Below are 27,419 nucleotides of genomic sequence, written 5' to 3' on the forward strand. Positions count from 1 at the left end.
ATCAAAGGCTTCACCCTTGTGGGAGAGGTAGGGATTAACTTCACTAAGGTCAGTCAGCCACTCACTAAACTAAGCAAGTAACAGTAACATTATAACATTATATAACACTGAAAACATGCAAACAAAACAAAAATAGATAAATAGGACTTCATCAAAAGTAAAAACTTTTGTGCTTCAAAAGACACCATCAAGAGAGTGAAAAAACAACTCAGAGAATGGGGAAAACATTTGCATATATCTGATAAGGGACTTGTTACTAGAATATTTAAAGAACTCTTACAACTCAATAATAAAAAAAATTTTTATTTAAAATCTGAGCAAATTATAAAATGAGCACAGGATCTCTATAGATATTTCTTCAAAAGGAGATATACAAATGGGGCAATAATAAGCCAATGAAAAGATGTTCAACATCATTTGTCTTGAGAGAAATGCAAATCAAAACCACAATGAGGTATCACTTCATACAAGGACATACTATGATGGCTGAAATCAAAAAGGCAGATAATACCTGTTGGATGAGAATATGGAGAATTAGAATTCTCATACGGTGCTGGCAGAAATGTAAAGTGGTACAACATTCAGAAAACATTCTAGCAGTTTCTTAAATGATTAAACTTAGAGTTACCATTTGACTCAGTAATTCCACTCCTAGGTATATACCCAAGAGAAATGAAAGCATAGATCCACATAGAAACTTGTACATGGATATTTATGGCAGCATTATTTATGACTGACAAAGGGTGGAAACAACCCAACTATCCATCACGTGATGAATGAATAAGTAAATTGTGGTTTATCCATACAATAGAATATTAGTCCACCATAAAAAGGAATGAAGTACTAACACATGTTGCAACATTAACGAACCTTGAAAACATAATGCTAAGAAGCCAGTCCCAAAGACCACATAGTATATGATTCCTTTCATATGAAATTTCCACAGAAGACAAAACTATAGAGATAGAAAGTACATTAGTGTTTGCTTATGACTGGGAGAATGGATAGGAGGGTGATAGCTAAAGAGTACAAGGTTTCTTTTTGAGGTCATGAAAATGTCCTGAAGTCATAGAGATAGTTGTATACATTTGAATATACTAAAAAAACTACTGAATCACACACTTTATATGAGTAAATTGTATGGAAATGTGAATTATATCTCAATAAAGCTATTTTTAAAAAGAGCCTATTGTGTGATTGTCCAACAACTAGGATTTATGACTTAGGCATTGTTGAGGCCAGATAGGGTGAAGGAATAGAAAAGGAAACGAAATAGAAGTAGCTGAGATTTTGTCATTTGGGTCATTGAATGAATGGCTATCATTTCAAGCTTATTCAGAGAGCTACCAAAGAGAGGTGATTCTTGATTCTGAAGACAAGCAACTCATGTGTACGTTTTAATACACCACTTTGTTTAAGTTTGCCTAAGCACAATGGAATTTTTTTCTAAGTTTATAAATAAAATGTAATGACCTGAACATAATCTCTTTTTTTTTTTCTTCTTCTTCTTTCCTGTCCCCCTTTTATACTTTAAAGGGAGTTTACACTGGGAGAGTACTTAGCCTTCAAGAATTGCTGGTCCAAGTTGGGAAGTTAAATGCTGAAGCTGTTAGAGGCCAGTGGGCCAATCTTTCCTGGGAATTGCTTTATGCCACAAACGATGATGAGGAACGATACAGTATCCAAGCTCATCCACTACTTTTGAGAAACCTTACGGTACAAGCAGCTGATCCTCCCCTGGGATATCCAGTTTATTCTTCAAAACCTCTCCACATACATTTGTATTAGAGCCCATTTTGACTTGTAAACGTATTGTCATCACATGAGATGGTTTTTTTTTTTTTTTTCCATTCTAGAAAAGTAACAATGTGATTCCTCATAACTTCACTGGACTTCTCTCTCTTCCTCCAAGTCCGATGCCTGAGAAAAGCTAAGCTCTGTAAAGTTGACTCTCTTAGCTATCTTAATGGTTAAAAAAAAATCAAACAAACTTGATCTGATGTGAAAGTTAGAGCTAGTCGGCCAGTATTTGTGCCCTGTGGATTGTGGTAGGCTTTAGCAAGTATAAAACATTTGTGTAAGATTAGATAATGAATTTTTTAATGCCTTCTTAAATATGTGGTAGGTGACTTGCCTTATGGAAGTCAGCAGCTATGTGATTTTTACGTACTCAGAAGACACACATACGTATCAGTGCTTTTAAGTAATGGTAATGGATCCTATTGAAAGTTGCAAAATGTATATATATTTATTTGAAATACTAAATTTTATAGTATTTTCAAACTTGATGCCGTTTTAACATTTAACATGGTCTAAGTATTTTCATATAATCTATTCATTTTCTTTTCATATACTTCAATTCAGAAACCTTAAAAGCCTTTAGTAAAATCTCTTACAATAAAATATTTTCTTTTCCTTTCCCTGTATCCTTTTGATATACATGAAAGAAACTGGGTTTAACTTGTTTTTCAGGATTAATAGTGTTTGGTTACAACATAATGAGTTCACTACTAGAGGGCATTCTGTTGATCTGGCTCCTTAAGCATTTCTTTTTTTTTTTTTTTTTTTTTTTTTTTTTTTTTTAATGTTTGTTTATTTTTGAGAGAGAGAGAGAGACACACACAGAATCCGAAGCAGGCTCCAGGATCCGAGCTGTCTGCACAGAGCCTGAGGCAGGGCTTGACCTCACAAATTCCAAGATCACGACCTGAGCCAAAGTCGGTCGCCCAACAGACTGAGCCATCCGGGCACCCCAGGCATTTCTTTTCAGTTGAATATACTGCTTCTGAAGAACGATTTACCCAATAGGACTAATGGGCACTAGTGTTGTAGGTATCTGAACTAAAGACTGAAAGAAATGGTAGAAAAATTTTCATAACATCAGGATATTCATTCTTTTGCTGCTTATAGATACAGAGAAAAGATTGGTGGTTGCATGAGGAGGGTGGCGGGAGATGAAATGGGTGAAGGGGATCAAAAAGTATAAACTTCCAGTTATAAAATATACAATGCATATATATATAAATATATAATGTACAGCACGGTGACTATAGTTAATACTGTATCACTCATCTGAATGCTGTTAAGAGTAGCTCTTAAAAGTTCTCATCACAAGAAAAATTTTTGTTAAGTGTGACAGATGTTGACTTACTGTGGTGATCATTTCACAATATATACAAATGTTAAATCATTATGTACATCTGAAACTAATGTTATCTGTCAGTGATAGCTCAATTAAAAAAAAATAGTTAAGTTGGGGCGCCTGGATGGCTCAGTCAGTTAAGTGTCCTACTTCGGCTCAGGCCATGATCTCAGTTTGTGAGTTCAAGCCCCCTGTTGGACTCTGTGCTGACAGCTCGGACCCTGGAGCCTGCTTCAGATTCTTTGTCCCCCTCTCTCTCTGCCCCTCCCCTGCTTGTGCTCTGTGTCTCTCAAAAATAAATAAACGTGATCAATGTAGCCAATAAAGATATTAAAACATGCTTCCAAGGTCGTCCCTTTGGAAAAACATACATGTGGATTTGCTTTATTGTCTAATTAGATAATAAGATTTAAGATAAGGGATGATGAAATTTTCTTTGATCTTTAGCCTTAAGATTCACAAATCTTAATAGAAAACAATACTGACTCTTGCTTCAGAGAATAACCTTGGAAGTTGATTAAAAATCATTATAAGGTTTTATTTTTCTATGTTTTTTTTTTTTTTTTTCCTGAAGAGTGTACCTCCTATACTTCTATGAGGCAATGGCAAACAATATTACAAATGAACGGTTAGGATGCTAAGGCAGACATAAATGTTTACTATAGTATGGCTATTAAAAAAGATGAGGACGGGGAAATACAAATCAAAACCACAATGAGATACCACCTTACACCTGTCAGAATGGCTAACATTAACAACTCAGGCAACAACAGATGTTGGCGAGGATGCGGAGAAAGAGGATCTCTTTTGCATTGTTGGTGGGAATTCAGGCTGGTGCAGCCACTCAAAAACAGTATGGAGGTTCCTGAAAAAACTAAGAATAGAACTACCCCATGACCCAGCAATTGCACTACTAGGTATTTATCCAAGGGATACAGGTGTGCTGTTTCAAAGAGACATATGCACCCCCACGTTTATAGCAGCACTATCAACAATAGCCAAAGTATGGAAAGAGCCCAAATGTCCATCGATGGATGAATGGATAAAGAAAATGTGGTGTGTATGTGTATATATGTGTGTATATATATATATATATATATATATATATATATATATATATATACACACACACACACACACACACATACACACACACACACACACACACAATGGAGTATTATTCAGCAATGAAAAAGAATGAAATCTTGCCATTTGCAACTATGTGGATGGAACTGGAGGGTATTATGCTAAGTGAAATTAGAGAAAGACAAAAATCATATGACTTCACTCATATGAGGACTTTAAGACAGAACAGATGAACATAAGAGAAGGGAAACAAAAATAATATAAAAACAGGGAGGGGGACAAAACAAGAGACTCATAAATGTGGAGAACAAACTGAGGGTTACTGGAGGGGTTGTGGGAGGGGGATGGGCTAAATGGGTAAGGGGCACTAAGGAATCTACTCCTGAAATCACTGTTTCACTATATGCTAACTAATTTGGATGTAAATTTTAAAAAATAAAAAAATATAAAAAAAGATGAGGAAAGGTCTTAACATAATAATCTAAGTTCCTACCTTAAGAAACTAGAAAAGGGCAAAATAAAACCAAAGTGAGCAAAAGGAGGAAAATAATAAAGAGTAGAAATCAATGAAATTGAAAATAGGAAAACAACAGAGAAAATTTTGAAAGCAGTGGTTCTTTGAAAATTTTCAATAAAATTGATAGAATGAAATAAAGAATATCACTACAAATAGGGGCACCTGGTTGCTCAGTTAAGCATCCAACTCTTGATCCTAGCTCAGGTCTTGATCTCGGGGTCATGAGTTCAAGCCCTGCACTGGGCTCCATGCTGGGCATGGAGCCTACTTAAAATAAAAAAGTATCATTACAAATCAGACTTTAAAAAGATAATAAAGAAATACTATAAACTTTATATTCATAAACTTGACAACTTAGAAAATGACTCAATTCTTGAAAACCACAAACTACTAAAGCTCGACCAAAACTAAAACAGATGAAATAGACAATCTCAATATCCTATAACCATTAAAGAAATTACATTTTTAATTTAAAATCTCCTGAAAAAGAAATAATCCAGGCTCAGATACTCGGGCTTCTTTATTTTTGTAAATATTTTTATACATGTTGTTGCATGTATCAGTAGGTCATTCATTTTTGTTCCATTATATGGAATAGTTCCCAGTTTGTGTGTTCCTTTCATCCGTTGATGGACATTTTGGCTTTTCACAATTTGGGAGACTATTATGTAAAAGCTGTCATGAACATGCATTTACAAGTCTTCGTACGGACTGTTTTCATTTCTTTTGGGAAAATACCAAGGACTAGAATGGCTGGATCATATGGGGTGTACGTTTAACTTTTAAGAAATCGCCAAACTTTTAAAAATCAATTGTGCTACTCTACATTCCCACCAGCAGTATATGTATATAAACTATTTCATTCATATAAAACCCTAGAAAATGCAAACAAATCTATAGTGACAGAAAGTATATCATTGGTTACCTGGGATGAGATAGGCAGGGGGAATAGTCACAAAGGGTCACAAAAGAACTTCGGGGCCTGATGTTTGCTCTCTTTTTTGAGCTAATGGTTTCATAAGTGTGGCCATATATGTCAAAACATATCAAACTGTATACTTTATGTATACTTTAAGTGTATCAATTATACTTACATAGAGGTGTTAGAAATAATGTTTATTATTTAATAGGATATGTTTATTCAGCCTCTGAATAACTGATTGTGACTGAGGTGTCACGTGAATTACTGTGCACCCAGTAGTTGGGCAGACTAACCCTAAAGCGATAGCTTCTACTGGTAACTCTTCTAACCAACTCTCCAGCTATCACCTTGCACAACCCCATCTCTGCCCCACTTTCAGCATTGATAGAATAAGCACACAGTTTCCTTCCTATTTCAAAGGGTGATTTGAGTTAGTGGCTAGGAAATGAGGGGTCAGTGCAAAATAATAAACACTTTTTAAAAAGTCAGTATGTGAACACTTGGGTTTCACAGCTCGTGATGAACTTTGACAAAAAGCTGCCTTTCCATTTAGGGCTGCTCACAAAAAAGACCAAGGAAGAGAGGGTTTATACACAGAAAAGCATGTCTTTATACATGTCATAGAAAAACACCAGATGAATTTTTAAAGATAATTTTAATTTATTTATGCCTCTTCATTGGCTGGAACAATTGAGCAAACTGAATTCATTTTTCCTTCATCCCGATACCATGCTATTTTAAGTCTATGAGTTTTCATCCATGGCATTGTGGAGGTCTGGCATACTCTCAGCAAACCCTAAACACTGGCAAGCACAGTGGCAAGGTCTGGAGATTCAATGACAAATAAAACAAAACTGACCTGGACTCCAATCTCTTGAAACCTTCATGTAAATCCCACCCTTTGAAGGTTCAGTGCAAACCACCTTCTCCACAAAGGACTTCCACACTATTCTAAATGTGATGGAGGGGTTTCCATGGTGTAGTGGTTATCACATTCATTTCACACTATATGCACATCTCTCCCTTTTCTGAACTGGTTGTGCTTACAATCTATACCATGCCATATGACAATGTTATTTTGTAGTCCTCTAGAACTGTTTCAACAATTCATCTTTTTGTTTTTACCCCAGGTGCAGTGTATTCAATTAATCATAATTCCCATTTTCATCTCTGGTTGTGCAAGAGTTCTCTCGTGTATTTTATCCCCACACTGCACCCTCCATGCCCTCCGCATCCTAAGCTACCATTTCAAGTAATCTAATGTATATCTTTTCACTGTGTTTTCTTCCAAATGAGCGCTACCTTCTAAGCACATAGATTTAAGTGTATGTAAACAGAATTAGTTATTATAGTTCTTTACTTTTCTCCACTCATCACCATGCTTCTAGGATATATCAGTGTTGCTATGTGTTCATTTATTCCATGGCTGCTGTACTCCATGGTGTACCTCTGTCACCTTCCCCCTTTTGTAAAGATAGCCACTAGGGTGGCCTCCAACTTACCCAACAAATGTTCTAGTTATTTTATTTATGTTATTTGGACTATAGCTAAACTATTAACTGCTCATAAAAAAGGAACATGTTTTTCTTGTCAAGGAATATTTGCTAATTTTCTATTGTGGCCTATATATGTTTTCTAATGTAAAGTGGTGAAGATTAAAGTAAAATTAATAATAATAACTAAAATAAGGAGTTGCCAATGGAGTCTTCCTGAGCTGAGTTTAATCCTGGCTTTACCCCTTACTAGCTGTGTGACTTAGGAAAGTAATATACCTACTTGCTTTGAGCATCTCTTTCTTCTTCTATAAAAGTGGATAAAACCACATACCTTAGCGGGCTGTTATGAAGAATAAGCGAATTAACTCATACAAAGCAACTTAGAACAGCAAATGGCATATGACAGGTGTTGAATAATGGCTGCTATGAGCCCTACCAACTGTTTCAAACTACAGGCATTTGGACCTATCAGCTCTTCTAAGAGTGTAAGGATCTTAGAGACAGGACTATTTCAGATACTTCTTTATATCTGCTCATTACCCCACACTGTTTCGTGTAATGTTCCATTCGTTTACGTTTAATGGGTTATTATAATTATTTGGTTAGCATTCTGCTAACTTAGATTTTAAGTATATATGCTACAGTAAAATGCTTTTTTTTTTTTTTTAATTTTTTTTTTCAACGTTTATTTATTTTTGGGACAGAGAGAGACAGAGCATGAACGGGGGAGGGGCAGAGAGAGAGGGAGACACAGAATCGGAAACAGGCTCCAGGCTCTGAGCCATCAGCCCAGAGCCTGACGCGGGGCTCGAACTCACGGACCGCGAGATCGCGACCTGGCCGAAGTCGGACGCTTAACCGACTGCACCACCCAGGCGCCCCTAAAATGCTTTTTTTAATCCAAGAATGTGGTATGTGTTAATACCTTCATTGCAAGATTCATGGAAATCTTCTATTATTTATTACATGTTGAAAGTTGTATCTATTAAAAAGTAAAATCAGGGGCGCCTGGGTGGCGCAGTCGGTTAAGCGTCCGACTTCAGCCAGGTCACGATCTCGCGGTCCGTGAGTTGGAGCCCCGCGTCAGGCTCTGGGCTGATGGCTCAGAGCCTGGAGCCTGTTTCAGATTCTGTGTCTCCCTCTCTCTCTGCCCCTCCCCCGTTCATGCTTTGTCTCTCTCTGTCCCAAAAATAAATAAAAAAACGTTGAAAAAAAATTAAAAAAAAAAAAAAGTAAAATCAGAAGTTAGTCTTCAGTATATAAAGATTGCTGATTTCATTCTCCCTCCAGTAGCTTAAAAAAAAAAAAAAAAATGCGAGTACTCCTCCTTCAGTCATGTTTTGTCTTCCAGGTTTTAAAGTAAGAGGCATCTGCATCCTGTAACAGAGAGACAGTAACATGAATCACTCTGTATATTTACCCCAGTTTTGTTTGTTTTTTGTTTTGTTTGTTTTTACAAAAAAAAAAAAAGCTATATCATTTTTCACTGTTAAGAATTCTTAGGGGCGCATAGGCAGCTCAGTCAGTTAAGTGACTTCAGCTCAGGTCATGATCTCGCGGTTGGTGAGTTCAAGCCCCACGTCAGGCTCTGTGCTGACAGCTCAGACCCTAAAGCCTAATTCAGATTCTGTGTGTGTCTCTCTCTCTCTCTCTGCCCCTCCCCCGCTCTCTCTCTCTCTCTCTCTCTCTCTCTCTCTCAAAAATAAATAAACATTAAAAAAATTTAAAAAAAAAGAATCCTGGGCAAAGAAAACCTGGGCAAAGGTTTAAATTAGAATAGAAATCATAGTGAGAATTCTAGATCTACACAAACATATCTCTGTATCATATCTCTATATCTTAGTATCATTATCTCCTGTATCAGGTATAAACATCATTGATTAGCATCTGCTCATGCCATTTCTTAAATGCTGAAATCTCTATTATTACTCTTCTAGACCAGCATATCATACCTACACTAACTTGCCTTAATAAATACAAAGAATAGGTCAGGGTATTTAGGATTGAAGTATCTGACAGATAACTCTAAAATTATTTCTAGTTATTTCTAGTACATTGCTTAAAGACTAAAACGAGGCAACCCAATAATCCTTGAGGTGATATTTCATTTGGGAAGATATGCATTTACTACTTCCAAGAATTTGCACTAAGACAAAAAAAAATATGTAACAATTCAGTGCAGCTATTGTTCTTGATCCTGGAAAATAATATATATTCATAAAAACAAAGTTCCAGACATAATGTTCCCACCCTAAACAATAGAAACAAACTCAAGTATTATCAACAAGTACATTTAGTTTGGGATAAGCTATACTGGCATTATCTTAACATAGATGCCTTATAAGCAAATAGAAAATAATAGAAAAGAAGCAGGAGGAGAAAACCATTAAAAAAAAAAAGTGAGGAACAATTTTTGAAAGTTTATATGGTTTTACATAAAGAATGAGGAATTTGATCTCAGAAATGGTCTTCAGAAATGAAAGGATGCCCAGTTTCTCATTAAAAAAAAAGTGATTAGCAACAAGACCATGTAATGAGCAATATGTTAAAGATGGTGGTAAGAGAAAGGCCATCATTTTAGCAAAGTCTAGATGTAATCGAATGCTTGACTTACTGAGTAATGTCTATATTTTACAGTTATATAATCTATAAAGAAAACAAATTCACATTCTTGTAGATGTCCCAAAGAGTACAACTATTATAATAGCACCAAAAGTCTAGCCCCGGTCCCCCCAACTCCCGCATCCCTCAAAAAAGTAATTTCTATAATGTATTCTTTCTCCACCCTATTGCTTAACTCTCTGATCTTTATCTATTAGTTAAATATCCTGCTACCATCAAAACAGAAACATTAACAGCTAGTACTTAACAAGCAGGACATTCCAAGATGTGTTTTAAGGGCTTTCCATGTACTCACTTAATCTCTGTGACAATCCTATGACTAAGTGCATCATTAATCTCCATTTTGTAGCTGGGGAGATTGACATAGAAAAGAAGTCTGAGACTGAGGGATGAGGTCATGGGACAGAGCTGGGATTTCAACCCAGGTAGCCTGGTAAGAGGCTCCATGATCTTAATCAGAGAGCTATCACCTCCCTAATACTGGGGACTTTCTTTCCCAACTCTTATCCATCACTGGGCACAATACCACTATACCAGCTGCCCTCCAAATTTGAAATTCAGATGTAAATCTTTGATGAAGCTCTACCTTTTTTTAAAAAGTTTTATTTAAGTAATCTCTGCACATGGGTTTCAAACTCACAACTCCAAGATCAAGAGTCACATGCTCTTCATACTAAGCTAGCCAGGTGCCCCAGAAGTCCCACCTTTAGAACCAACCCACACCACCACATCCCAACATTACCAAAACACTTATAAATGGCTTGGTACCAAGCAAACTCGTCCATATTACAACTTAGTAGAAAATAAATAGCCCCTTCATTTTTCAAGCTCTGGACTTGGTGCATCATGGAAGTTTTATAACCTTTAAGTCTCTTTAAGCATTTTGTTTTATTTTTTTCACTAATTTATGTTCAGGATCCTTCAAAAATTGGGAACAAATTAAGTGCCTAACAATTTGTGGACTGCTTAAATAGTGGAAGGTTACATAATGATACATATGGTATGCTCCCACTGAATAATGCTCTTTATATATCAATCCCTGCTAACATTTCTAAAAGAACGTAGTAGTCATTGAAAATAATTTAACAATAAAAAACATCCACAGAAATAGCCTTTCTTTGCATAATCCTATCCATAATTTTTGGCTTAACTCATTACATTTTCTTGTTCTTCAAACATTAAATTCTTGTGATGGTCACCATTTTCTCAGAAATAGCTCATAATATTCCTCACTTAGCTGTAGGAATGAGTGCCAAAAGAATGAACAATCACCATATTTTTTCAGACATGGACATTTTGGTACATCTCATGTGCACAGTGCTTCCAGAATGAGGCCAAAGGAACCAGCACTACACAGAGAGAGTGCATGATTTTTCACTGCATGGTAAGTGCTTTGACAGAGTAAAGCACGGGCTGAGGCCTCATCCTGGAGAGAAACTGGAGGGGAGGCCATTATCATTCCAAGGAGATGGTACCAGGTAGGAATTTGTGATGAAAAACAGTGGAGAAAGAAGACATACATTGGTCAATCAGTAAGTTTTTAGAAGATAAAATGACAATCTCTGATTTGAGTTTACCTTGTAGAAATTTCTAAGACCAGTAGTAATTTATAGTAAACCAACAGATATGCCTGGGGAATACAATACTTCTTATATCTTTCGTATTTATGTCATAAAGTTGATGGGGAGTAAGAAAAGTTTTCAAGCGCTCAAAAATTTCATACTTTCTACAAGACTGATATGTATTAAGAATTGTATAAATTGGTCTTACCAAACCCTTCTTAAAGTTCTCAATTCGTTTCTTCCCTAATATGTTGGTCAGCCACCAGGCCCAGGTTGGCATATATTGCCACAAATATGTTATTAATAAAAAAGGGTGATCCGCAATCCAAACTTCTTTCAAATCATTGGCCATGCTGATTAACATCAGCCGCACACAACGACTGGTCGCCATCTTGTGGGACTGGGCTACATCAATGCCTACAGACTAAGAAAATGTTAAAAAAAAGTAAGTGAATGCTGAGTATTTATCCGAGATATTTCACAAAACTTTTTAGCTATAAAGGACTCAGAGGTCATGTAGTTGACGCTTTCACTGGGACCTCATGCCCCTTAGAAGACGTCATTGGTACTGATGGGTGTATATAAACTGTAATGTTTCAAAAAGCCTTAGACAAATCATACATGACCAGATAAGATCATGCAGGCTAAATAAAAGATGAAGGTTCTTTGCTTTTATTTACATCCCCTTTAATTTAATGAAAATTATATATCAATTTAGCAATAAAGATTTTTAAATAAATTACTAATACATATATTTAGCAAATGAAATTCTATAAACCATGGAGTCCATAGTGAACAAATCTGGTGCTGCTAATCCAGTTAACACACTACCATTCTACAAATAAATAAACTGAAGCCCATAAAGGTAGTAACTCATCTGTGTTCACACAGATCACTAGCAGTAACCAGATCTTCCAAGTCACTTGATTCCCAAAACAGCGTGCTGCTTCTAGTTTACCTTACAGTCTCCACAGAAAATGTGAAAATATAAATCATATCTGTAAACATTTACACAGAAGCATAAACAGATTTATGTCTCAGCAGAAATTGATCTTCGTGGAGAAGGAGGAAAATTTCACGGTCTTTAGTGGGATTTTGTATCACTGGGTGATACTGGACTCATCGCAAGAAATTTGTCATCCACTTGGCAACTCACCATGTGCAGTCCAAGAGCTGAGGGAAGCACAGGCGTGTGGTCAGGCACAGGTGAAGCTAACCTAAAATTATTGCAATCCAGCCAGGCTTTTTCTAAGCTCCTTCACCATAGCTCTTCTTTAAAATCCCAGTAAGATTTAATGTGCTAAGATTCAGCCACACAAATCCTTTCAATGTTGCTATAATTTGTGAAGTGATAGAAACTGAGTTTTTAAAATGTTGATAGCCCACATCATAGTGGATTACTTATAAGCAGTATCTTATCAACTTCTTTAGCGTTTATTAAAACTGAATGCCAAAGCACTAGCAGCTAAACTTAACAGCGTTCCTACTGCCATGAGTTAAGTTTTGCAAATAATTCATAACACAGTAACATGTTAGTGTAATATGTTAGAAAAAATTCTAAGCACAGTGATGCAATACCAATACATAACTACTAAAGCATTCAAATTATCCTCCAACTAGAAGTTTTTTACCTTTGTGACTTCTTCAGACAGGGCATTCTTCACAATATTTGACTGCACAGGTCCTGGACAAATGTTAGAAACTACTATACCTGGGTATGTAGCAAGTTCAGTACGGAGGCAATTAAAAAAACCCTAATAGGCCAAAAACAAAAAAAAACAAAAACAATGAAAGAGGGCAACAAATAAAATTAAATACATGTATCTCATGTTTGCTATTAGCACGACATTACTTTTCTTCAACTTTTTATGTGGGACACTAGCACATTATCAAAACATGTTTTTAAATGCCAAGTAAAGGACAGGAAATCTCACTGGGCAAGTTTATTAAACATTTTTAACTCTAAGACAGGGCAATCTAGGGCACCTGGGTGGCTCCGTCGGTTAAGGATCTGACTCCTGATTTCAGTGCAGGTCATGATCTCACGGTTCATGGGATCGAGCCCCATGTCGTGCTCAGTGCTAACAGGGCAGAGCCTGCTTAGGATTCTCTTTCTCCCTCTCTTTCTGCCCCTCCGCTGCTCACATTCTCCTCTCCCTCCCTCTCTCTCTTTCCCTCTCAAAAATAACTAAACACTAAAAAAAAGACTGGGGGCAATTTAGAACAGGCATCCTCAGGCATCACCATCTTCTGGTAGGAATAATTGACACCTTCTGGCAGTGGTGGCTGACACCACGAGTTATGTCTCACAGTAGGCGCAGGACAGGGGAAAAACTATCCCCACACCAGTCCCCATCTCCCTGCTTCTTTTATCCCTCAAAGCAGTCTCAAGTGCCACTGCTGGCGCAAGAGGGAGCAAGAGGGATTAAATACTTGACAGAAATTATCATAGAGGAAGAATTCAACTTTCTCTATTTATATGACTATTTTAACAGACAATTTGTTTCAGCATTTACTTTTAGGGTTAGCAAGCGAGTCCGTGGCTGGTTAAAAATGTAATAGAATTGCTTCCTCAATGACTTTCATAAAAACAAGCTAGACCCTCTAGACTTGAAGATACTGGCTACTTCTGAACAAATAGGGAGTAAACATCTACTTCCCCTCCTCTCTTTTCCTAAATTAGGAAATGTTCCAAGATTACATTGGTATCAGCTGAGATAAGTATTGAAAAGCCTAAACAGCTAATCTGGAGTGTGATCCAACATTAAAACAGTTACCAGCTCTTAATGCCAACCACTAACAAATAGCAGCTATAGGGGTTTGCGCTGCCAGGGACCAACAAAGTGCCTGCCTCAGACGGACATGAAAAAAGTCTTTGTAAATCAATGAACTCTCGTATCCTTAACCTCTCTACAGCAAAAGAGGAGAGAGGACACCATGAAAGCCAATACATCATGTTAAACCTCTCCCTGGGGCGCCTGGGTGGCGCAGTCGGTTAAGCGTCCGACTTCAGCTCAGGTCACGATCTCACAGTCCATGAGTTCGAGCCCCGCGTCGGGCTCTGGGCTGATGGCTCAGAGCCTGGAACCCACTTCCGATTCTGTGTCTCCCTCTCTCTCTGCTCCTCCCCTGTTCATGCTCTGTCTCTCTCTGTCTCAAAAATAAATAAAAGTTAAAAAAATTTAAAAAAAAACACAAAAAACACCTCTCCTTGTCTGAAGTCACATCTAGTATAGTGTGTGAACTTTTCAGTGATAAATAAATTCACTCTATAGCTTGTTGGGAATCAGGGAAGGAAATGTGTTCTTCCAAAAGTACTTCCTAGTCCTAGTGTTCAGCTACTGGTTTAACTAACTGGAGTCTCAACCTGCCACACTGTATAACAGGATCAAATCCAGTAATAAAACAGTGAGTCCTGGAAGGCAGGCCAGATAGCTCAGGTTGCGTTTTAGTGAAAGCACTCTGCATGTCAGGAAGATACTGGGCTGTCTTCCCTCATCCACCTGCCTGAGACTTGCCCATCTGCTCTACAGGAAGTAACTACTACCCCATTACCAAATATGGGGAAATCATCAGTGTAGCAATCTGTTTCATCACTCTCCGCAACCGTCTCTCTCCACAGCAGAAAGAGGATACCCTAAAGAACCAAAGCTTCAGATCCTCATGAATCTGTGAAGGCCATTCAGCTGTTGCATCTCATTATTCCAACAGCGAAACATTCCACTTACGCGGACTTTCAACAGCATTAATTATAAATTATGTGTCTCCTATTGGCCTTAGGATCTAATTTGTTCTATGTTACAGTTTAATAATATTTCTTCATATCCATTCTTAAGCCAATATTAAAAAGTCATTTGTTTTTATAGTCACAGCTAGTAAGTTATTGTAGCCCAAATCAAGCTTTCTCCCAGCCTCTGCCTTGACTGGATTTTCTTCTTTCAGTGAAGCCACAGTAAATAGGGTCAAGACTAGTCCCAGTAGGGATACGAAGCCCAGGTCTAATCATCCAGTGGGGAGCTCCTACTTCTGACATGCAAATATATTTAGACTAGATAAAATAAATGCCAACTACAACGGGGAAGGAGAAAGAAGTCAGAGAAATGGGAAGGGTAAGTACATCAAGTGTGTGCAGAAGAAATGGGGGTAGAGTTTCCATGAAGATGTGATAGAAATGAGGATGAGGGTGACATGTTGAGCAGACTATACACTTCTTTAGGGTGGGGACCATTTCTTATCTTTATATCCCCAGGATCCACTGCTATGCACAGCATGGCACAGTGTTGGTACTCAGTACATGTTTGCTGAATTAGGAAGAGGCGTGTGAGACTCAAGTCTTTTTTAGCATCTTCTGGGGATGTCCTCTACCCAAGGTCTCCTTGGGTCTCTCTTGCTGTTCCCCTACATCACTGCCCCGTTCCAATGACCTCTTGCAGTGATGGCCGTGTCTCCCATATACATATTTAGATCAGAGCTGAGTTTGAGCAGTCTTACCCGGAGAGCATGTTTGCTGGCACAATATCCGCTAGAAAGGGGCGCAGATATGATACCCAGGAGGCTATTCACAGTAACAATCTTTCCTTGTTTCCTCTCGATTATGTGAGGCAGAACACACATTGTCAAGGACAGCGTCCCTAAGTAGTTAAGCTCTATTAGCTCCTTGAAGACGTCCAGGCTGGTCTCCACAAACAAAGAACGCTGAGATCTTCCAGCATTGTTGACCAGAATGTCGATCTAGTTAAATAAAATCAGAAAAGGGGCACTTTGGGGATGACCTGTAAATGGACTGATAACAATTCTTAGGGATGGCTGGTTATATTGTTAACTTGAAGAATCATTGGAATGTAATGGTGAATTTCTAGCAGTCAGCAATAAAGAGATAAAATAAAAACCACAATTCACCTACAGAATTAATTTCCCATCATAAAAATAAAAGGCACAGTGAATTTTTACCTTCTTTTGTTCTACATGAAGGAATTAGTACTTAGTAAGGTATGGAAAGTACTAATTACATAAATCCAAAGACTTAAAGTATAAAAGACTCATGGGCATTGATCTCACTGCATGGACCCATTTGCCTAAAACCCTTTAAATGACAGCACACAAAGAAGGGAATCTCTTTTGTAGCTACCTATTTCAAAGCAAGACTTACCAATTCAAAATGGCTACTTACTTTACCAAACTCCTGGAGGACCATTTTGGTAGCCGCCTCATGGGAACTTCTGTCAGTCAGGTCAAGTGGCAAAACGAGTATATCTTTGTCTTTTAAATTGTTATTCTCTAAATAAAGACATTTAAAAATTAGTGCAGAAGTTGTAAGATAGTCCAATCAAGCTTCCGGGTACTTGGTGTTAAGTTTAATACCCACCCTATAACTGGACTTGGCAAAAACTCATTTCTGAGTGGCCTTGTGGAAGAATTTCTCTCAGTGACCAAGAGGACTGGCAGTAATAAGGCAATATCTAATCAGACAAAAAGCTGGCTGGGTACACAGGAAGTAGTATGGCTCTCTTCAACTTGAATACGGACAGTCTAACATTGGAGCAGACTCTACAAGAAACCATGATTATACTACAAGCTAAAAAAAAAAAAATTAGAGCTTTTTCTTTAGAAGTACAGAGATATATTTGTTTCATTATAGGCTCAGAAAGTATAGTTTCTCTTTTACACACATTAAAACATAAAAACAATTTATGCTTCACATTAGTAAGACATTCAGAGTTAACCCAGTCACATGACACACAGAAGCTTCCTTCCAGACAAGGATTCAGGGATGCAAACATGGAACAGGACACAACCTTCAAACTGCCAATTGAGAAACATGTTGGCCCTTTCTGTCACTACTCATCAAAAGAGTACGTTTTGAAATACAACCAGTAAAGCCAATAAGAAAGGCAGGTAGAGAAAATAAATGAGGTACAAAGGTTTTATGGACAAACTGTTAAGCTGTGAAACATTAACTGTTTTAAAAAAGAAATGGAAATGCTTGCACCAGTGATCTGACAGATAAAAGGAAAAGTCAGCCTTAGTCTAGCAGACACATGCTGACATGGTTCCTTTCTGCCAGTACAGGACTTGCAAGTCTCAACAGCCAGAGGAAGTGTCCCAGTGCAAAGCATAAGAGGCCTCTGAAGGCAATATTGTGAAAGAGGCCTTGTGGCCTTGCTACTGACTCTCTTTTCTGCATGGTTAACTCCATCAGCAAACTGAAAGAAAATTGTTTCAAGAATGACAGGTAGAGAAATGACCCAAAGAATGGTCTGCTTGAAAATTCAAAATTATCTCATTTTAGGTACTGTTTCATGACAGATGATAACTTGTTTTCTTTTTTTTTTTTTTTAACGTTTATTTATTTTTGAGACAGAGAGAGACAGAGCATGAGCAGGGGAGGGGCAGAGAGAGAGGGAGACACAGAATCTGAAACAGGCTCCAGGCTCTGGGCTGTCAGCACAGAGCCCAATGCAGGGCTCAAACTCACGGACCGTGAGATCGTGACCTGAGCCGAAGTCGGATGCTTAACCAACCAAGCCACCCAGGCGCCCCTGATAACTTGTTTTCAAGTGAACACATCTATACCAAAACCTAAACCAAAAAAAAATTAAAAATAAATAAAAATAAAAAAATAAAAATTAACATTGTTGCTCCCTATATGACTATTACCTCAAGCTGCATTTTAAAACCTAATTCAATTCCTGTTCTTTCATTTTTTTTGTTCTTTCATTTTTATAACAAAAATCTTATAGTGTCCCATATGACTTTAATATCTGCTATTTCAGCAAAATGAAGAAGGATCCTTTCTAGTTAAATTTCTATGGTTACACACATGAATGCCATATATAAGAACCAAACTGTTCTTTCTCTAAGACAAAAGTATAAAGTACGTGGTCACTGAAAATCCGCCAGCATCCGGGGTGCCTGGGTGGCTTAGTTGGTTAAGTGCCCAACTTCAGCTCAGGTCATGATCTCACAGTTCCGTGAGTTTGAGCGCCACATTGGGCCTTGTGCTGACAGCTCAGAGCTTGGAGCCTGTTTCGGATTCTGTGTCTCCCTCTCTCTCTGCTCCTCCCCTGCTCGCTCTCTCTCTCTCTCTCTCTCTCTCTCAAAAATAAATAAACATTAAAAAAAAAAAAAGAAAATCCACTAACATTTAAAAGAATTCGTGATCAGTCTCTAATATCAAGAGTCAGCACAAAATAAAAATAGAAGGCACACACAGATCAATGGAACAAAACAGAAAATTCAGAAGTAAATCCACAATTACATGGTCAATTAATTTTTGACAAAACAAGAAAGAATATCCAACGGGAAAAAAACAGTTTCTTCAACAAATGGTGTTGGGAAAACTGGACAGCAACATGCAAAAGAATGAAACTGGACCACTTTCTTACACCATACACAAAAATAAATTCAAAATGGATTAAAGACCTAAATGGGAGACATGAAACAATCAAAATCCTAGAAGGGGATACAGGCAGTAACTTCTCTGACATCAGCTGCAGCAACTGTTTTCTAGATAGGTCCCCTGAGGCAAGGGAAAGGAAACAACGGCAAAATTAAACTATTGGAACTACATCAAAATAAAAAGCTTCCATACAGCCAAAGAAATAATCAACAAAACTAAAAGGCAACTAAAAGAATGAGAGAAGATATTTGCAAATGACATATCCAGTAAAGGGCTAGTATCCAAAATATACAAAGAACTTACAAAAACTCAACCCCCACAAAACAAATAAATCAATTAAAAAAGGGGCAGAATTTGCAATGATGTGGGTAGAGCTACAGAGTATTATGCTAAGGAAAACACATCAGTTAGAGAAAGACAAATACCACATGATTTCACTCATATGTGAAATTTAAGAAACAAAACAAACAAGTATAGGGAAAAAAGAGAGAGAGAGGCAAACAAAGAAATAGACTCTTTTATAGAGAATAAATTGATGGTTACCAGAGGGGAGGGAGTGGAGGGATGGGTTGAATAGGGGATGGGGATTAAGGAGTGCACTTGTGATGAGCACCAGATGATGTATGTGTTAATCACCATATTGTACACCTGAAACTACTATAACACTGTATGTTAACTAACTAGAAGTAAAATAAAAACTTAAAAAAAAAGAAGAAGAAGAAAAGTAGAAAGACATCAGAAAAGAAAAGGAAGGGGCAAGAGCAGCTACTGAAGAGATGCCCAAAGAAAGAGGATTTGGATCTAAGCATTTGGAGTATCTGGAACCAGAGCAGATAATATGCCCAGGAAAATCCCACTCTTAACTTCTAAAAATCTCAAAATTGTATTTGAATGTGAATTCTGGTTGATTTCCAGGAAGCTGCTGTGGTTTTAGATTTACTCACCAAGGCACCTTCTCTTCACCCTTTCCAGTTCCTGCACTCTTCTGGCTGACAGCACAAGGGAGACTCCTAGTTTAGACAGCTGGTAAACCAGCTCTTCACCGATCCCGCTCGATGCTCCAGTCACCCATACTACCATATCGGTCAGCTCCCATTCTAGTGAGAAATAAGTACAGATTGAGGGCAGAAACTAAGCTCTGGATTACACCCATAAATCAAAGATTACCAAAAAGACAGTCTTAAACAATACCACAAAATATGAAGACATAATGTGCGGAGTTTAAAAATTCCAATAGCCTAGGGGTGCCTGGGTGGCTCAGTCAGTTGAGTATCTGACTCTTGATTTTGACTCATGTCATGATCTCAGGGTTGTGGGATCCAGCCCCACATAGGGCTCCACACTCAGCATAGAGCCTGCTTGGAATCTTCTCTCTGTCTCTCTCTCACTCTCTCCCTCTCTTTCCCCCACCATCTGCCCCTCTCCCCTGCTTGTACACTCTCTCTAAAATAAAAAAAACTTTTTTTTCACTAGCCTATATTTATGGGCTTGATTCTGGTGATGTTCTCACAGGTATATACCTACCTTAAATTCACTGAGTTGTATATTTTAAATATGTAGTTTTTATGCTACTCATACCTCAATAAAGTGATATCAATTTTTTTAATTAAATATCCTCAGAAAGCACCTCCTACCTAATTTTTTTTTTTAAAAAGCATGAATACAAATATATTAGTAACAGTTATCAACACATTGTATTATATATTCCCGACTCTTGGGTGAGTTTTCCTGACTTTACTCTGGGACAAGCCTTATAACTTGATGATCTGACTCCCAGGCTCTATTTATTTATGTATTCAATTGAGAAAAATTAGTCTAAGTGAATAAAAAGTCTATCTGAATTGCTTTCTCACTTCCTTATCCATGAAATGAGGGATTCAGATAAAGATGATCACTAAAGGTCCCATCCAGTTCTGAATTCTATTATTCTAATTTCTTGCAATGGAGGTATTGATGATGAATCTGAATATACCAAGCTCTACTCTAAGGTATGGTGGTATCATTCTGGATTTTTGTTTTCCTCATTTGTCAATCATATCTGATGCCTATCAATTAAAAGTCACTTTATAAAAGTGCTTGCTCCTCAAATGCCTGAGCTTTCTTCTTGAAGTTCACCCAAGTTCACCCAGTTCACCCAAGATTAAATGCACACGATAGAGAAATGAAATGCTGTACTCTGCTTGCCCAATCATGTTCTTGTGAAAAACTATAAAAATCTTACAGCTCTAAAGCAAAGAGGAGTGGTATATTCTCCTTTCCTCCAATGAAAAGCTTATTTGCACTGCAGGATGTGAGAGCCACTGTCGATCTGAATTGCAGGGGAGGAGCTAGATGTACCTGGGCTTTTTTTTTTTTTTTAAGTTTATTTATTTTCAGGGAGACAGAGAGAGAGAGAGAGAGCATGTGCATGCATGTGGGTACCAGCAGGGGAGGGGAAAAGAGAGAGGGAGAGAGACAGAATCCCAAGCAAGCTCAGCGCTGTCAGCACAGAGCCCAAAGTGGGGCACCAACCCACGAGCTGTGAGATCATGACCTGAGCTGAAGTCAAGAGCCTGATGCTCAACGACTGAGTCACCCAGGTGCCCCACACACCTCTGATTTAGATCATAAACATTAAAATCAGGAAATCAGTTTACTGTTTTAGTCAAACAAGTCTAAAACCTAACTGTCGGGTTAACAGTACGAGCTCTGGACTGCCAGGGTTCAAATCCCGGCTCCATCACACACAGCAGTGAAATGCCCCCATGTGAGAACTTGGTGCCTTAATGTTCACAACTGGAAAACTGGATTAATAACAAAACCTCCCTCAAAGCATTGTTGAGAAAAGTAAGTTAGTAAGTAAAGTACCCCGAGCAGTATCTGACATATACTCAGTGCTTAATAAAATGTCAACTCATTATTGCTAAAATTGTTTAACAAATAGACTTTTCAGCAGCAAAACATAGAATATTCACCCAATAACGTATGTTCTAATTTCTCTAGCAAGGGGCAATGGGGTTACTAACCATAAAGGCTTTATATGTTTTTATTATTCCCTATGTGCTTAAACACATTACCTTATTAAAACCCTTACAAGAAATCATGAAATAAGAATTATCTCAATTTTATAAAAAAGGAAGCTGAGGATTACAGACATTAATTTACCTCACTAGACTGTAAATTCCCTTAAAACTGGGACCCTATCTGCCTTGTTCACTATTCAGTGCCTAGCACAGAGACTGGAATATAGAAAGAACTCCATCAATAACTATTCAGTAAACACCCAACAACCCTAGGAGAGCTGGGACATAAACCCAGGTACAGGGCCACCAGGGTGGTTCAGTCAGTTAAGCATCCAACTCTTGATACCAGCTCAGGTCATGATCTCACTGTTCATGAGTTCAAGTACCTCATCAGGCTCTCTGCTGACAGAGCGGAACCTGCATGGCATTCTCTATCTCCCTCTCTCCCTCCCTCAGTGGTGGTCTCTCTTGCACGCACGCTCTCTCTTTCTCTCTCTCAAAATAAATAAATAAGCTTTAAAAAAAATCCCAGGTACATTTAGCTCCAAAGTCCACACCCTGACCACTAGCCTATGGTGCTCACATTTTAAAATGATCAATATTTTATTTTATTTTTTTTAGTTTATTTATTTATTTTGAGAGAGAGGGAGAGAGAATGCCAAGCAGGCTCTGTGCCATCAGCACAGAGCCGGACATGGGGCTTGATTTTACAAACTGTGAGAATATGATCAAAATTTTAAAACCCAACTGTTTCTTAGCCATTCAAGAAACTATAGCTTGTCTTCAGTTAAAAGGTTTCATGTAAATATCTGAACTAAGGTTGCAACCATCCTGAATACTATGTCTAAGCTGTAATTCTTTCCCATCACATGGTGTACTTTTATGGAAATGCACAAGCGAGAACTTCATCAGGAATGGTAGAGTGTATATTCAGATAATAATCATTTACTCACTCACTGACTACTCACTGTTCCAAAGTTCTGCAATACTCAGTCTACAGGGTGACTCTAGTTGTTTGTAACTATTTACTAACTTGCATAGAATAAAAATTTCTCCATTTTCACACCAATAAGCAAATATTACTTAAAACCAACAATGAAAACCCCTTAGCTCAGGTGTACCTTAGTACACCTGCACTTCTGGCCCCTTTCTTCCCACCATGGAGAGGAAAACTGTTGTATTTAGCACCAACTCTTGTTTACCAATTCCACAGAATATAGCATAAATCATGGTCTCCCCTACAGAGTCTCTGAAAGCAGATCCTCAGAGCTGGAAGGAAACTTAGCAGTTCAACCCCCAACCCAGTTTGAGAATTCTCTCAAGGTGCAGACTAATGTCTACTTAATTCCCTCACAGAATGAGGAAGCTAGTTATCTCCAAAGCACCCCCTCCTTTTTAGACTAGTCTAATCATTCAAGGGGGGCAAGGATTTTTTTTTTTTGAGAGACAGAGAGAGAGAAAGAAAAGAGAGAGCATGAGAAGGGAAAAGGGGCACAGGGAGATAGAGAGAATCTTAAACAGGCTCCACGCTCAGCACGGAGCCCCACACAGGGCTCGTTCCCATGACCCTTGGATCATGACTGAGCTGAAATCAAGAGTTGGATGCTCAACTGACTGAGCCACCCAAGCACCCCAAGGATTCTTTCTTCTACTGTGATATACCTTCAATTTCTGCTACCCAGCAGCAGTCAGCAGAAGTTCTGCCTTGTGGTAACAGAAAGAATAAATCAGGCCTGCCTCACACATGACAATCCCTTGTATATTTGAAGACAGCTGACGTGTCTTCCCTAAATCCTCTCATCATCTCTTGCTTCTCTAAGGCTAACCACCTCCAGTGTCTATGACCTTCCCTCAGATGACATGGCCTCAGGTTTCCTCACTCTTTGGCTCACACCCCACTGCACAAACTCTAGCTGGTCAATGTTCCTATTGAAGAGAACTAGCCGCAGAAGGATCCAGGATTCCCGTGGGGTCTGGACAATGGCTGGTTGAGCCACTGTGGTATCCCCAGTGTGCAGCACAGAGGCCAGCACAGACAAGCCTTTATTCAGAAGACATCTGTTGTGGACTGCTATTCGTTGCTTCAGGGACTACACACCTCCCAGGCTTGCCTAATCTTTTCTGGCAGCCATTTCACAGTTCACTCCTATCGAGGTTACTGCCAACAAAAACCCGAGTTTTCCCCAGATGTGCTGCTGCTGGAAACTTTTCCTGCTCTGGACTTGTGCCATGGATTTTTCTGGATCTATGTGCAGTATCTATGATTAGTCACCCTTAGATTTCACCATGTAAGATATACGCTTGGGAACATGGAGAGTTTCTTTAGGAGGATATATGAAAGCAGAAATGTTGGTTGCCTCCAGAGAGGCATACTTGGTGGCTGGGGGCAACTTTTCACCATAAGTCCTTTTGTATCTTTATTTTCTTTTAAGTTTATTTATTTATTTTTGAAAGACAGAGAGCGCAAGTGGGGGCAGGGCAGAGAGAGAGAGGGAGAGAGAGAATCCCAAGCAGGTTCCACACTGTCAGTCAGGAGCCCAATGTGGGGCTCGAACTCACACACCGTGAGATCGTGACCCAAGCAGAAACCAAGAGTTGGATGCTTAACCAACTGAGCCCCTCCTTTTGTATCTTTAAATTCTGTAGTATATAAGAATATTGTCTATTTTTTAAAGTGACAAAAATAATAAACCTATGGAGAAGACAAGGAGGATTTATTAAAAAAAAAAAAAATTTTTTTTTTTTTACCTTAATAGAGTCTGCCTATCTTTCCAATCTAAACCGTTTTGGGAACCTGATGGGAACCTAAGTGTATCTCCATGTTCCTTTAAATTTGTTTCATTATCACCAGCCCCCAACCTCCAGTAGTCTTTCTAGTCATTTTTTTCTTAAAAACTCCCCCAGGGGCGCCTGGGTGGCTCAGTCAGTTAAGCGTCCGACTTCGGCTCAGGTCATGATCTCACGGTCCATGAGTTCGAGCCCTGCATCAGGCTCTGTGCTGACAGCTCAGAGCCTGGAGCCTATTTCAGATTCTGTGTCTCCCTCTCTCTCTGACCCTCCCCCGTTCATGCTCTGTCTCTCTCTGTCTCAAAAATAAATAAACATTAAAAAACTCCCCCAGTGAAATTGTAACTCCAGATACACTGTGTACCTCACATATATCTGTGCTTTATACATAAAAGGAGTTCTAGAAAGCTTACTCTTCAGTCAATGCAGGTTTAAGAATGACTAAATTTAAAAATGAAGTTAAAAGTTAAGTTAAAATTTAAAATTTAAAAGCCATCACCATTTAACATTACAACTTTATTTGCTGAATAACTTTTAATGTGATTTATTTACTTAGATAAATAATGTAGCAAATTAATATGCAAATTAGTCAATTATACAAGTAAATAATAATAGCAATGTAATTAAATGCATCTTAAAATCCTTCAAAACTATTTTTCCAGCCAAAGTAAAACACTGAAAAAATTAAGTGAATTTCTTAAAAATTATTTTTGGTCACCTTAACTTTCAGTTTTTGCTTGATATGCGATAACCTGTAATTTAACTAGCTATTAGATATTCATTCAGACATTGTCTCAACGTTTTCCCTTTTCAGCACTTGACATGACTAACGGATCAAATAACTTCTACAGAATTAAGTTTTAAAAGGAAATCATTTGTATGTAATTCTCAAAGTCCAAGTTAACATAAAAGCACTCAGGATCAAATGTAAATATCCACAATGTAGCCACAAGGCAGCCATCAGGCAAGAGAAGGTCTGATCAAAAGAGGGTCTGACAATCCCAGCCATCTATCTGCCTGCCACACGTTGACTTTGCACAGGTGTAGTGTATTTTCCATGAACTCAATAATGTCAGCACTCCAGATGTTATACCCAAGAAAATGCAACGAGAGAAATGAAATACTAAGGAATAAGATTTTGTCAGGTACAGTTGAGCTTTGAAGGGACACAAAACACTGTACCATCTAAGTTTTTGTTGGTTGGTTGGTTGGTTTGTTGTTGGTCCTCAAGAACCTGTTTTGACATCCTTGAAAGCCATATGGCTCCCCTCCCCTCCCAGACCCGTTTTGAAAGCAAAGTCTATCTTCTGAACTGCTAGCTATCACTTCCAAGTAAACTTCCTCGCGTGCTTTTTGGGTATTTTCACACAGGAAACTAGGTCCAGGGAAAGTCCACTTCCCTGAGCCCTTATGGATCCAAAGCCTAGCTCTGGCTGGGTCATTTAATGTCTCTGAATATTGGTTTCCCTACCTGGAAAATAAGATCAATAACCCCTACTTTGTAAGTCTCTGTAAAGCCTGGAGGTCGCGTGTGTAAAGGGCGATGCCCATTGCTTTTAGCGCAAAGAATGCAGTAGTAAACGACGACCAAATTTCAAGCAGGGCACAGATGAAAGTGGGATAGGCAGAATGCCCCTCAATGTGCCTGTAATGATCTATCTCGGGGCAAAATGCCAATCCAGGTCTTTCTAGGGGGATAAGTCGGTAGGTAGGTAACTCCGGGTTATTTCATTTTATTTCACAACTCAGAATGAGGGAACAACTTCAGGATGTAGAAAAACCGAGCTCCAGTTCTCGAAAGGAGGCTCCCGTACAAACTCAGGGGACTGGCAGTGTTTCTCGATATCGTCGTCCGCGCACGCAGCAGCAGAATCCCTGGGAGCCTGATTAAGAACTTCCAGCACTCAGGGCGCCCCGCCCATTCCAGAGCCCTCTGACTTTGGCAACCAGGCGCGTCCTCCCTGACCCGGACGAAAGACAAAGGGGCAGACCCGCCTTCTGGGCCCCGGCTTTTTCCTCCCCCACCGGCAGTCCCAGGGAAAGGCGCGGAAGCTCCACGCCACCCGGAGGGAGGCGGGGACAGCGGGGACGGGCGCCCGGAGCCCGACCTCCCACTCTGGAGGCGCGGCTGCGGGTCCTCACCTGGGCGTCGCCCCTGCCACTCGGCCCACAGCAGGGTCAGGTCGCCATCCGCCCGCAGGAAGCGCAGCAGCTGCACCACGAGCGCGAGAAGCGCGCACAGCGCCAGCAGCCAGAGCAGCAACTCCCAGCTCATCGCGGCCGCGCAAGCCCGGCCCTGCCTGGGGAAACACAGAACCCGTACGAGCTGCGGCGCGGCGCACAGAAATCTGCCCGGCAGCCTCCTAGCGGGCCGGAGAGCCGCACCGCCCCGGCTCCGCCCAGAGAATGGACAGGAGGGAGGGACGGTCTGGGCGCGCCGCACCACCCGGCTGGGAGCCGCGCCCCGGGCCGCGTGGAGGGGGCGGGAAAAGCCCGCACGCCCCGCCCAGTGCCCCGTGCCCTGCAACTGCTGAGCCTGCTTCGTCTGCGTGTACGCCTAAGGAAGGGTTGCTGCTGAGACGCCAGGCGTGGGTGACTTAAAGACTCGGCGGTACTGCTGTTACTACCGTAGCCACAAGGTTTGTAATATCAAGAAGGATTAACAGTTGTTTTGAGGGGATATAGTTCCAAGTCTCGGGTTGTGTCAAAAGGAAGAGCACAGGGGCGCCTGGGTGGCGCAGTCGGTTAAGCGTCCGACTTCAGCCAGGTCACGATCTCGCGGTCCGTGAGTTCGAGCCCCGCGTCAGGCTCTGGGCTGATGGCTCGGAGCCTGGAGCCTGTTTCCGATTCTGTGTCTCCCTCTCTCTCTGCCCCTCCCCCGTTC

General features: G+C 39.4%; 2 protein-coding genes across 2 annotated transcripts in view; one reads left to right on the plus strand and one right to left on the minus strand.

Moving 5' to 3' along the window:
* Window positions 1-2,426, plus strand: part of PCNX4 (pecanex 4) — a 39,703-nt gene extending 37,277 nt beyond the window's left edge. The window contains exon 11 of the mRNA XM_030319239.1: window positions 1,537-2,426. Coding sequence (XP_030175099.1) covers window positions 1,537-1,788 — 252 coding nt within the window. The 3' untranslated portion in view covers window positions 1,789-2,426. The remainder of the gene's footprint in view (window positions 1-1,536) is intronic.
* A 5,915-nt stretch (window positions 2,427-8,341) lies between these two features.
* On the minus strand, window positions 8,342-26,917 carry DHRS7 (dehydrogenase/reductase 7). Its single transcript, XM_030319240.1, has 7 exons — window positions 26,678-26,917; window positions 19,691-19,843; window positions 16,518-16,624; window positions 15,839-16,078; window positions 12,979-13,101; window positions 11,556-11,771; window positions 8,342-8,540 (listed from the first exon to the last, which is right to left on the minus strand). The coding sequence occupies exons 1-7, from the start codon at window positions 26,808-26,810 to the stop codon at window positions 8,493-8,495; spliced, it is 1,020 nt and encodes a 339-aa protein (XP_030175100.1). The 5' UTR covers window positions 26,811-26,917; the 3' UTR covers window positions 8,342-8,492.
* Window positions 26,918-27,419: the final 502 nt, after the last annotated feature.

This window comes from Lynx canadensis, chromosome B3 (genome assembly GCF_007474595.2).
Source record: "Lynx canadensis isolate LIC74 chromosome B3, mLynCan4.pri.v2, whole genome shotgun sequence".
NCBI classification, from domain to species: Eukaryota; Metazoa; Chordata; class Mammalia; order Carnivora; family Felidae; genus Lynx; species Lynx canadensis.